At 33.8% G+C, this 13,472-nt stretch overlaps 1 protein-coding gene across 1 annotated transcript in view; it reads right to left on the bottom strand.

Annotated features, from left to right (window-relative positions):
* LOC142235666 (uncharacterized) overlaps positions 1-9,818 on the bottom strand; it is a 56,554-nt gene extending 46,736 nt beyond the window's left edge. Inside the window, exon 1 of the mRNA XM_075306927.1 lies at positions 9,587-9,818. Coding sequence (XP_075163042.1) covers positions 9,587-9,818 — 232 coding nt within the window. The remainder of the gene's footprint in view (positions 1-9,586) is intronic.
* Between the last annotated feature and the right edge of the window lie 3,654 nt (positions 9,819-13,472).

Raw genomic sequence — 13,472 nt, 5'->3', positions numbered from 1 at the left:
ACCAATTTTTGCATGGTTGTTAGAGACCGTATACTAAGACCACGTACCAAATTTCAACCGGATCGGATGAATTTTGCTGCTCCGGGAGGCTCCCAAAGCCAAATTTGGGGATCGGTTTATATGGGGGCTATACGTAAACGTGGTCCGATATGGCCCATTTTCAATACCATCCGACCTACATCAATAACAACTACTTGTGCCAAGTTTCAAGTCGATAGCTTGTTTCGTTCGGAAGTTAGCGTGATTTCCACAGACGGACGGACAGCCGGACAGACGGACGGACGGACAGACGGACAGACGGACAGACGGACGGACATGCTTAGATATACTTTATGGGGTCTTAGAGCAATATTTCGATGTGTTACAAACGGAATGACAAAGTTAATATACCCCCATCCTATGGTGGAGGGTATAATTAATTGATACTATTAATTTTAGTGATTGATTTTTGTTTCAATTAAAAAATTTGTTGTTTCAATTAAATTTATAATTGAATATTTGTTAAAACTCAATTAAAATTTTAATTGGAAAATTTTTCGTGAAATTTTTTTTTCTATGTAATCTGCAAGATGTCGATATTTTAGCCAAGGAAAACAATTAAAGGGTGATTCTTTTAAGGTTAGGATTTTCATGCATTAGTATTTGACAGATCACGTGGGATTTCAGACATGGTGTCAAAGAGAAAGATGCTCAGTATGCTTTGACATTTCATCATGAATAGACTTACTAACGAGCAACGCTTGCAAATCATTGAATTTTATTACCAAAATCAGTGTTCGGTTCGAAATGTGTTTCGCGCTTTACGTCCGATTTATGGTCTACATAATCGACCAAGTGAGCAAACAATTAATGCGATTGTGACCAAGTTTCGCACTCAGTTTACTTTATTGGACATTAAACCAACCACACGAATGCGTACAGTGCGTACAGAAGAGAATATTGCGTCTGTTTCTGAGAGTGTTGCTGAAGACCGTGAAATGTCGATTCGTCGCCGTTCGCAGCAATTGGGTTTGTGTTATTCGACCACATGGAAGATTTTACGCAAAGATCTTGGTGTAAAACCGTATAAAATACAGCTCGTGCAAGAACTGAAGCCGAACGATCTGCCACAACGTCGAATTTTCAGTGAATGGGCCCTAGAAAAGTTGGCAGAAAATCCGCTTTTTTATCGACAAATTTTGTTCAGCGATGAGGCTCATTTCTGGTTGAATGGCTACGTAAATAAGCAAAATTGCCGCATTTGAAGTGAAGAGCAACCAGAAGCCGTTCAAGAACTGCCCATGCATCCCGAAAAATGCACTGTTTGGTGTGGTTTGTACGCTGGTGGAATCATTGGACCGTATTTTTTCAAAGATGCTGTTGGACGCAACGTTACGGTGAATGGCGATCGCTATCGTTCGATGCTAACAAACTTTTTGTTGCCAAAAATGGAAGAACTGAACTTGGTTGACATGTGGTTTCAACAAGATGGCGCTACATGCCACACAGCTCGCGATTCTATGGCCATTTTGAGGGAAAACTTCGGAGAACAATTCATCTCAAGAAATGGACCGGTAAGTTGGCCACCAAGATCATGCGATTTGACGCCTTTAGACTATTTTTTGTGGGGCTACGTCAAGTCTAAAGTCTACAGAAATAAGCCAGCAACTATTCCAGCTTTGGAAGACAACATTTCCGAAGAAATTCGGGCTATTCCGGCCGAAATGCTCGAAAAAGTTGCCCAAAATTGGACTTTCCGAATGGACCACCTAAGACGCAGCCGCGGTCAACATTTAAATGAAATTATCTTCAAAAAGTAAATGTCATGGACCAATCTAACGTTTCAAATAAAGAACCGATGAGATTTTGCAAATTTTATGCGTTTTTTTTTTAAAAAGTTATCAAGCTCTTAACAAATCACCCTTTATAAACGAAGATATATGCTAGAAATATTACGTATTATAAATGTACCGAAAGAAAAACAGAATAAACTATAAGACTGATACGGACCATTGTACGCACACAATCTTACAAACTCTACAAATAATTACACTAAAAGGTCAACTACACACAAAAAAAATTTTTTTCTGATTCAATCACGAAATTAATTGATCCAATTAATTTTTAATTGAAATGTCTTCAATCACAGAAATGATAGTATCAATTAAAAAATTAATTGAAGGTCAATTAAAAAGTTAATTGATCCAATTAAAAAATTAATTGATACTATTATTTTTGTGATTGATTTTTGTTTCAATTAAAAAATTTGTTGAATCAATTAAATTTTTAATTGAATATTTTTTAAAACTCAATTAAAATTTTAATTGGAAAAATTTTCGTGAAATTTTTTTGTGTGTATACACTGAAAAAACAGTGAACCCACCAGGAAAGAAAATTTTAGTTCATTTTAGAAAATTTTAACTAAACTGTATTAGAAACGCGGATTTCACAAAAATAATTAAATAATTTTCGACAAATTGAAGAAAATTTATTCGGCATAATTCATTTGTTTCACAGGTTGAAGAAAATTTCCAAATTTGAAGGAAAAAATTGGAGTTCAAAATTGCAAAAATGTCTTTAGTGCCATACGAAGTTCAAGGTGGGCGCGTTATTCGTAAAATTTAAAAATGTTAAGAAATTCTGAACTATTTTGTGGGATATACGAATTAAGTTAATCTTTATGCTTCCTTTGAGTATAATTTTTATACCCTCCACCATAGGATGGGGGTATATTAACTTTGTCATTCCGTTTGTAACACATCGAAATATTGCTCTAAGACCCCATAAAGTATACATATTCTAGGTCGTGGTGAAATTCTGAGTCGATCTGAGCATGTCCGTCCGTCCGTCTGTTGATATCACGCTAACTTCCGAACGAAACAAGCTATCGACTTGAAACTTGGCACAAGTAGTTGCTATTGATGTAGGTCGGATGGTATTGCAAATGGGCCATATCGGCTTTGGCTTGCGGGGACTCTAAGACAAGCAAATTTCATCCCATCCGGCTGATATTTGGTATATGGTGTAAGTATAGGGTCTCTAACAACTATGCAAAAGTTGGTCCACATCGGTCAATAATTACATATAGCCCCCATATAAACCGATCCCCCGATTTGGCTTGCGGAGCCTCTAAGAGAAGCAAATTTCATCCGATCCAGCTGAAATTTGGTACATGGTGTTAGTATATGGTAGGAAGCCATCGTGGTGCAATGGTTAGCATGCCCGCCTTGTATACACAAGGTCGTGGGTTCGATTCCTGCTTCGACCGAACACCAAAAAGTTTTTCAGCGGCGGATTATCCCACCTCAGAAATGCTGGTGACATTTCTGAGGGTTTCAAAACTTCTCTAAGTGGTTTCACTGCAATGTGGAACGCCGTTCGGACTCAGTGATAAGTGAGAAGTTCACCAATGTGGTATCACAATGGACTGAATAGTCTAAGTGAGCCTGATACATCGGGCTGCCACCTAACCTAACCTATAGTGTTGGGAAAGTAACGAGTATTTGATTACAAGTACTCGTTACTGACTAATTTTTTTAGTACTCGTTACTAGTAAATGAGTACTCAATATCTTCAATGCCAGTTTTTTTCTTCTGACGGTAAGTAAGTTGGCGGTTTGGAAGTAAAATTCTTGACTTCTTGGAAAATATTAGTTGAAGTTTTCGAAAATCGTTTTATCAGTTAAAATAACACGAAAATGATATATGGCTTCTTCCTTTGAAGAAAGTGAAAAATTTATCTGATTTCTTAAAAACGTTTGCATTTGAAAAAATTTGCATTGGGTGTAGGTGGGAGCTATAATTTAAAGCATCACATGGATCACGTCTCATGCGAATAGTATGAATAATAATGTCGTTGACTTCAGCTGGTTCAATCCAATTGTTTTCAGAGAAGGTACCCAAGCTTATTCAAAACCCCTTGGAAAATTTCAACATTGGGTCTCACGATAAAAATGATCGCTTAATATTTTCATCCACTGTCAATGGTGGAAAATGGTGGATTTAAAAAGTTTGCAAATTGCAAGCATCAGTAATACACAATATACCCTGACGAAAAAATACCAAATAGTGAATACGAAATTGGCTCTAAAAATTTTAATGATTGGTGAAAATCTTTTTCTAACGAGACCCATATATCTACAACACCACATTTTATAATACTAGAATAAAACTGGATAATGTAATTTGCTTTTCTATACTGTTTTTAAATTTAAAAATTAAAAAGATATTATTAAAAAGTGCCCACAATGTATTTTTAATTTTTTTATAAAAGTAACGAGTAGTAACGAGTACTCAATTCAAAAGTAACGAGTAGTAACGAGTAGTCAAAAGTAATCAAAATTTGCAACACTACTAACCTAACCTAGTATATGGTATCTAATGACCACGCAAAAAATGGTCCCCTTTGGTCCATAATTATATATAGCCCCCATATAAACCGATCATCAGATTTGAACTCCGGAGCCTCTTGGAAGACCAAAATTCATCTGATTCAGTTGAAATTTGGTACGTGGTGTTAGTATATGACCTCAAACACCCATGCAAAAATTGGTTGAAATCGGTCCATAATTATATATAGCCCCCATATAAACTTACGACCGTATATAAAGGGTGGTTAAAATTTGATTTTGAATAAAACACAAACTATTTAGAAAATTATTGTAATTTTATTTTATTATGATATATTGGTATTACTCAATTATGTATGGAACAAAATATCGGCCAAATGGGCGCCGCGACCTCGGTGGCACACCTTCATCCGATGGTCCAAATTTTCTATGACGCTGAGGCATAATGGAGGTTCTATGTCGTTAATGTGCCGAATTATCTCATCCTTTAGCTCTTGAATTGTTGCTGGCTTATCGACGTATACCTTTTCTTTCGAATAACCCCAAAGAAACAGTCCAACGGTGTCAAATCACATGATCTTGGCGGCCAATTGACATCGCCATTAGATAACACGGCCATTGAATTTGTTGCGCAAAAGAGCCATTGTTTCGTTAGCTGTGTGGCAAGTGGCCCCGTCCTGCTGAAACCACATATCGTCCACATCCATATCTTCCAATTCGGGCCATAAAAAGTTCGTTATCATCTCACGATAGCGAACACCATTCACAGTAACTGCCTGACCGGCCTCATTTTGGAAAAAATACGACCCGATGATGCCGCCAGCCCATAAACCGCACCAAACAGTCACTCTTTATGGGTGCATTGGTTTTTCGACAATCACTCTTGGATTCTCATTCGCCCAAATGCGGCAATTCTGTTTATTGACGAATCCACTGAGGTGAAAATGTGCCTCATCACTCACTTCACCACAGTTGCCATTTCTTGGAACCATTCTGCCCATTCACGACGTCCATGGTTCAAATTGAGTAAGTCTGAAATAGAGAAATGTCAAATAAAATTCGCAAAAAAAACTTGACGTTTAGATGTGGTTCACATTCAACATCGGCCGTTACAATTTAACCACCATTTACTTGTTTCCTCTGTTTTAGGTAATTTAACTAACGTACCCCAAAAATTATTAAAGTCATGGAAACTTTCTTAAAACGTAATACCTCCATGAACTTTAGTGAAATTTACGGTTCACTTTTTTTGAGTGTACAACAACGACAAGTTTACATAGATTATTTTTGTGACATTTCGTATTGATTTTTTCCGGAGGAGCCATTTCCAGGCAGTAATTTGCTTTTGTGTCATTCGTCATTCGGAAATATTTTTAAGGCGCCAATTGGTTACTTCCATTATTTTACTTTTTTTTATTAAGTCTATAGATTAAATAATCCTTACAGACTAATTCTATTAATACATATTTACAAATAACATTATGCATTTAAAAATATTATTACTTTACGCTTAAGTGTGATATGATTTTCAGATAGGTCCAGTAAGAAGAAATACTTATTGAATTGGGATAACAGACGAAGTATTGGGTTATTATTCTCATCATTTGACCTAGAATAAGGGATTTTGAGCAGCTGGTAGTTCCGTGATGGCTTCAGAAGAACATTCACAAGGATCACAATGGACTGAATAGTCTAAGTGAGCCTGAATCTTAATCGGGCTGCCACTTTAACCTTTAAGGCTCCGATTCAGAATGTATCCACAACCCGTTCGTCCGTGAATAACATTAGACAAGAAACTAATATTAGCATTGTACGGCGACTCTTTAAAGTTGGGAGATTGATTATATTCAGCCTGTATTCATAACTAGGAAGGTTACTAGAATTCCACCCATATCTGCGAAGACAGAACAAAAGAAATTGTTTCTGAACCGATTCTATTGAATTGGAGTGTATCGCATAAACAGGATTCCAAATAAGTGTGTAAATATAACCATAGCGATAGGCGGTAGGCGAAACATTTTTGCCGCAACGGCAAATACAATAAGCTTGACGGCGAATAATTCCCTTTTTCACGTTTCCTAGCGTTTTTGTTGTCAAGACAGCACGCTTTGACAATATTAAACAATGAAGTTGAATAAAAACATACCATGGCTTGTTATTTGTTGAGTTATTTCAAGAAAAAACAAGTATATACGGCCGTAAGTTCGGCCAGGCCGAAGCTTATGTACCCTCCATCATGGATTGCGTAGAAACTTCATCTAAACACTGCCATCCACAATCGAATTACTTAAGTTGCGGTAACGCTTGCCGATGGCAAGGTATCTTAAAACCTCCTAACACCATCTTCTAAATTGTATGTAAGTCCATACGTGTTATATATTAAATCAAAAAAGATCGATCCAATACGTATATAATTCAGTTTGACAAAGTAGACATACAATTTTGACAAAATTTTCTACAGAAATAAAATTTTAACAAAATTTTCTATAGAAATAAAATTTTCACAAAATTTTCTATAGAAATAAAAATTTTGACAAAATTTTCTATAGAAAGAAAATTTTGACAAAAATTTCTACAGAAATGAAATTTTAACAAAATTTTCTATAGAAATAAACTTTTGACAAAATTTCCTATAGAAATAAAATCTTGGTAGATTATTTTTGGCTCGAGTGGCACCCATGATTATGAACCGAATAAAATTTGAACAAAATTTTCTATAGAAATAAAATTTTGACAAAATTTTCTATAGAAATAAAATTTTGACAATCATGAAAATTTTATTATGAACCGAATAAAATTTTAACAAAATTTTCTCTAGAAATAAAATGTTGACAAAATTTTCTATAGAAGTAAAATTTTGACAAAATTTTCTATAGAAATAAAATTTTGACAAAATTTTCTATAGAAATAAAATTTTGGTAGATTATTTTTGGGTCTAGTGGCAACCATGATTATGAACCTATATGGACCAATTTTTGTGTGATTGGACCAATTTTGGTATGGTTGTCAGCGACCATATACTAACACCACGTTCCTAATTTTAACCGGATCGGATGAATTTTGCTCCTCCAAGAGGCTCCGGAGGTCAAATCTGGAGAACGTTTTATATGGGGCTATATATAATTATGGGCCGATATGGACCAATTGTGGCACCGTTGTTAAAGATCATATACGAACACCATGTTCCAAATTACAACCAGATTGGATGAAATTTTCTTCTCTTGGATACTTCGCAAGCCAAATCTGGGGATCGGTTTATATGGGGGCTATATATAATTATGAACCGATGAGGACCAATTTTTGCATGGTTTTAGAGACTATATACCAACATCATGTACCAAATTTCAGGTGGATCGGATGAAATTTGTTTCTTTTTGACGCACCGCAACCCAAATCAGGGGATCGGTTTATATGGGCGCTATATATAATTATGGACCGATGTGGACCAATTTTTGCACGGTTGCTAGAGACCATATACCAATATCATGTACCAAATTTCAGCCGGATCGGATGCAATTTGCTTCTCTTTGAGGCTTCGCAAGCCAAATCTGGAGATCGGTTTATATGGGGTCTATATATAATTATGGACCGATGTGGACCAATTTTTGCATGGTTGTTAGAGACCATATGCCAACATCATGTACCAAATTTCAGCCGGATCGGATGAAATTTGCTTCTCTTTGAGGCTCCGCAAGCCAAATCTGGGGATCGGTTTATATGGGGGCTATATATAATTAAGGACCGATGTGAACCAATTTTTGTACGATTGTTAGAGACCATATACCAACACCATGTACCAAATTTCAGCCGGATCGGATGAAATATGCTTCTCTTAGAGGCTTCACAAACCAAATCTGGGGATCGGTTTATATGGGGGCTATATATAATTATTGACCGATGTGGACCAATTTCTGCATGGTTGTTAGAGACCATATACCAACACCATGTACCAAATTTCAGGCGGATCGGATGAAATTTGCTTCTCTTTTAGGCTCCGCCAGCCAAATCTGGGGATCGGTTTATATGGGGGCTATATATAATTATGGACCGATGTGGACCAATTTTTGCATGGTTGTTAGAGACCATATACCAACACCATGTACCAAATTTCAGCCGGATCGGATGAAATATGCTTCTGTTAGAGGCTCCACAAGCCAAATCTGAGGGTCCTTTTATATGGGGGCTATACGTAAAAGTGGACCGATGTGGCCCATTTGCAATACCATCCGACCTACATCGATAACAACTACTTGTGCCAAGTTTCAAGTCGATAGCTTGTTTCGTTCGGAAGTTAGCGTGATTTCAACAGACGGACGGACGGACGGACATGCTTAGATCGACTCAGAATTTCACCACGACCCAGAATATATATACTTTATGGGGTCTTAGAGCAATATTTCGATGTGTTACAAACGGAATGACAAAGTTAATATACCCCCATCCTATGATGGAGGGTATAAAAATAATCTACACGTCTCCAGGCAACAGCAATTCCTAGTGGTGAGTTAAAAAAATTGATAAGCGATGGCAACACCATCGCTTATCAAGGAGTTAGAATAAGTTTTAATTTAGCGACACGCCGCTAGCCGTCGCGGATTTTGGGCTTCCCATAAGAAATACACGTAAATAAGTGTTCGCCTACCGCCTATCGCTATGGTTATATTTACACACTAACAGATGCATATTCAAGTATACAGCGCACAAACGAAATATATAACAGTTTTGTTACAACCGGATCAGAGAACTCCTTGCTCCACCTTTTGATGAAACCAAGAGTTCCATATGCTTTGTTAATGGTTAATGAGATATGTCGTCGAAAATCCAATCGTGGGTCCAATGTGACTCCAAGGTCTAGTATAGAATTGACAGATTCAAGTTCACGATCGTTCAAGACATAACATGAGTGCAACAGTTTTATTCTAAAAAATTACATATGTTTACATTTCGATATGTTCAGCTCCATCAGATTCACCTTGCACCATTGAAATAATCTGTCTATATCTTCTTGTAAAATAGTTTGACCAGTATGATCGTTAAAAGAATGAAAAATTTTAACATCATCTGCGTACATTAAAACGTTGCACCGAAATATTGATTCTGGTAAATCATTTATAAACAGGTTGAAAAGAATCGGTCCAATGTGGCTTCCCCGCGGTACTCCTGAATATACAGCAATGTCTCTAGAAAGCGTATCACGAAATTTAACTTTCTGTGTTCTACCAGTCAAGTAAGAGCGAAGCCATTTTAAAAACATATCACTGAAATCCATAAACTCCAATTTTCGTAGTAAAAGCTTATGATTCGCCTTATCAAATGCTTTACTAAAGTTAGTATAAACAACATCAGTTTTTTTGCGTTCTTTGAATCCATCATTTATAAATGAAGTAAACTCCATTAGGTTAATCACAGTTGATCTAGATTTTCTAAAGCCATGTTGACAGTTAGATAAAATTGGTGGCGGATTGGCGGCGTCTAAAATCGGCGGCTTCATTCTCTGATCCCTTACCTATAAAAACATATGTATCTTCCGATAAATCATAAATTCACTTTTGTGCAATTGTATACAAATGGCTCTAGCTTTATATTTCTCCCATTTTTCACTAGCATTGTGTTTCGTCTTAGGGCGTTAGTCGATTTAAAATTTAAATCTATATATATATAGAAGTATAAAAAAAGTTCTCCAGATCGTTTCATATTTAAATATTTGTATATGGGAATATTACACTTTATGTAGCTCCCAACATATTTTAAGGACTTGAGATGGTATTTGATACTTTTGGTGTACATGGTGGTGAACGGTATAATGGTATAGTCGGCCCCGTCCAACTTTAGACTTTACTTACTTGTTAATCTATGATTCCATTCAAAGTATATCCGAATTAGCGATCTATAAATCGAAAATTGAATAATCGATTATTGGAATTTTGGCATGAAAATCTAGAAAAATCGAATTCGATTATTAATCAAAAAATAATCGCTTTAGATGTTAAACTATTCCTTAATTTTGATTACCAAAGATCCATTTTAATATTTTCTCTTTTCATTGAATTGAGATGAAATGTACCCAGATATAATGAAAATCTCACATATTTCTTAAATTTCATTAATAGAATTCCATTACCGGTAAGAATACAAATTCTGATTCGAATAAATAAAATGTCAAATTGATAAAACTGAATCCTTTGTGTTTTCATTTTCTTTGAATTTATATGAGCCTTTTATTATTTGGGAACGTGCGAAATAAAGAATCATTAAATTGTCGTACATGTTAAAATTTTATATTTAAAAAAAATTAAAAATATAATTTTTGATGGCAACACAAAGTTTCGGCTGCAACACTAGTTGTTGATAACACTCGTAAAAAGACAAATAGATTTCATAAAATCGAATATTTTGTATAATCATTGTGTCGGAATCTAGAATAAAATGGGCTTTAAATAGCTTTGGTCCATTCAAATCCCCCGGACCTGATGGAATTACTCCGGCGGAATTACAAGCAGTGGCTGAAAGAATTATCCCCTGGTTGACGGTGATACACAGAAAAAAAAGTGTCTCGTAAATTTAAGAAGATTTTTACAATAATTTATTACAAGAATTTTCCAGAATTTTAGTTCATTTTTCGTATCTTCAACGAAAATTAACTACTCGAAAGGAAATTTTACAAATTCTAAGTAGCAATCGTTTAGTTCATGGCCTACAAAATACGATGGAAATTTCCTTAAAATATTTCTTAACTGGTAGTTAAAAATTCGTTTGTCATGCTATAAAACTACTTGTGAAATGTAAAATATTTTCTAAATAATAAGTGCAATTTACAATAAGATTTTTTTGTATGAGAAAATATTTTTTTACGAAAAATGAACTTGAAAGTGGATAGCAATTTCTTACTGACAATTCCTATAGTTAATAATTGTTGGTAAAAAATTACCCAATGAAATATTTTTAGTTCACATGTAATTAAATTTATAGACATTTTCGTCAAAAATGGTAGATAACATTTCATGAAAATTTTGCAAATTTTAAGTTAAACGTTTCATCGTTCATAAACTGGTGTACCTTTACGAATATTATTCTCAGCGTAAATTGTCAGCAGATGCGATGAACTAATGCATAGTACAGAGATCTTTATCGGCATAGTGGAATGTGGTTAATGTAAAGATGATGTTACTTGAGTTTTGTTGTGTATACATGAGCGTGGGGTTGTTTTTATTTTGGTTCATTTAGTGGTTTGTGTGTGTGTTTGTTATTCTTGGATGGTTTATTGGCTGGATGAGGTGTTGTTTTCAATAAAGGCACATGTGTTTTTGTTGTTGTAGGAATGTTTTGGCTTTGCTTGGTTTTGTTTGGCATGCTTCAGTTGTATAGTTGGCGTTGGCGTGGGCTGTTGCATCTTTTAATATGCAACAAGGGAATATAAAGGCATGGAATATTTTGGAATTTTGAGACATATATTGGTGTTTGTTTATTAAACCTTTTAAATGAAAGTTATTAATATTTTATCGGTAGTTTCGAGAAAAGTTATTAAGAATATTTAGGAAAATATGTTGAAATTTAAAGTGTATTGAAATTTTTATTATTCAATGTAAAAAATTAATATTCAATTCCAGATGAATTTGGAAAATTTTTGTTATATCTCAGCGTATAGTTTAGCCATAAATTGGTAAGTATTTTTTTTTTAATATGGCTTTTTTTTAAATAATATTTTTTATGTATATTATTATTTGTTAATTATTTTTTTTTTTTTTTGGAAACCAGTTTAATGTTTTTCTTTGTTGTAAAAGCAATATTTAATTTCAGAGCAATGGGTTCGAAAATAGAGAATTGGTAAGTTTTCTTTTAAAATTTGGCTTTCTTTCAACTAGAATATTTACGTTTTTATGAACTCTTTATCATCAAAATTATAGGTTTTTAATACCTTATTTTAGTATTTCTTTAATCAATTTTTTTGGAAACCAATGTAATATTTTAATGTAAAAAAACAAATATTTAATTTCAGAATAACCCCTTAAAAATTTGAAAAAAATGTTGGTACTCCTTTGCTTGTAATTTAATAGTGAATTGGTAAGGATTCTTTAACTTTCTTTTAACCAGAATATTTGTTTTTTTTTATGCATAATATTATTTTTTTCATTCGATTTTATGGAAACCTATTTAATAATTTTATTTAATGTAAAAAATAAATATTAAATTTCAGAATAGCCCAAATAAATTTGGACAAATTTTTATATTTCCCCTCAGCGTACAATTTAATAGAGAATTGGTAAGTTTTATATTAAAACTCTGGCTTTCTTTCAACTAGAATATTTATTTTTTTATATCCTTCACATCGATAACAACACAGTTTTATGAGTTTATATAGAATACTTCATTATTTCTCTAATTGTTTCAGGTACCAATTTTATGAGATACGTTTTCCAAAGAAAAGTTGAATTCCTTACACCATTCGATAAAATGCCCCCAAATATGGTAAGTTACAAGCTAAAATGAAGAATTAAAATTATTTTTCATTACATGGTGTTAATTTTTAACAATTTTCATTATTGTTTCCATTTTTTTCCAGCAAGATATGTGAAAAAATTACCTACGATGAATAAAAAAGGATAAGTCAAAATGGCCAAACAGCGGGTTCAAATGAACTATTTTCTGTTCCACGTGGTCATAATTTTTATTCACAAAAAACATTGTATTAAGAACTTTCATCATAAGTTTTTATAATAAAGTACTTTTGCTTAAAGAAAGTTTAATTTTAATGTATGAAAATTTTCATAATAGTAAAACGGTTTGTTGTTCCTTTAATTATTTAATTTCTCTTTACTGTGGAATTATTGATTTAAAAATAGTTTAATCTTCGACATTTTAAAGAGACTGTTAACCAATTTTTATTATCGGGTTTCCCACAAAATAAGCAAGTAAAACAAAATAATACTGACTTTTAACTTGGTAGGGGTATATAAATCTTATGGTGTTGTAAAAATGAACTAAACTACAATGTTATAGATGAACTAAAATTTAAGAGAATTATAAACTAGACAAGTTGAAAAAAATCTTAAGGGCTAAATCATGGTCAATATTACTACAGTTTAGTTCATTTTGCAATGGAAAAGGGTTCACTGTTTTTTCAGTGTATATAAACGATGTGTAAACT

This window comes from Haematobia irritans, chromosome 4 (assembly GCF_050003625.1).
Source record: "Haematobia irritans isolate KBUSLIRL chromosome 4, ASM5000362v1, whole genome shotgun sequence".
NCBI lineage: Eukaryota > Metazoa > Arthropoda > Insecta > Diptera > Muscidae > Haematobia > Haematobia irritans.
This window is presented reverse-complemented; position numbering and strand designations above follow the sequence as displayed.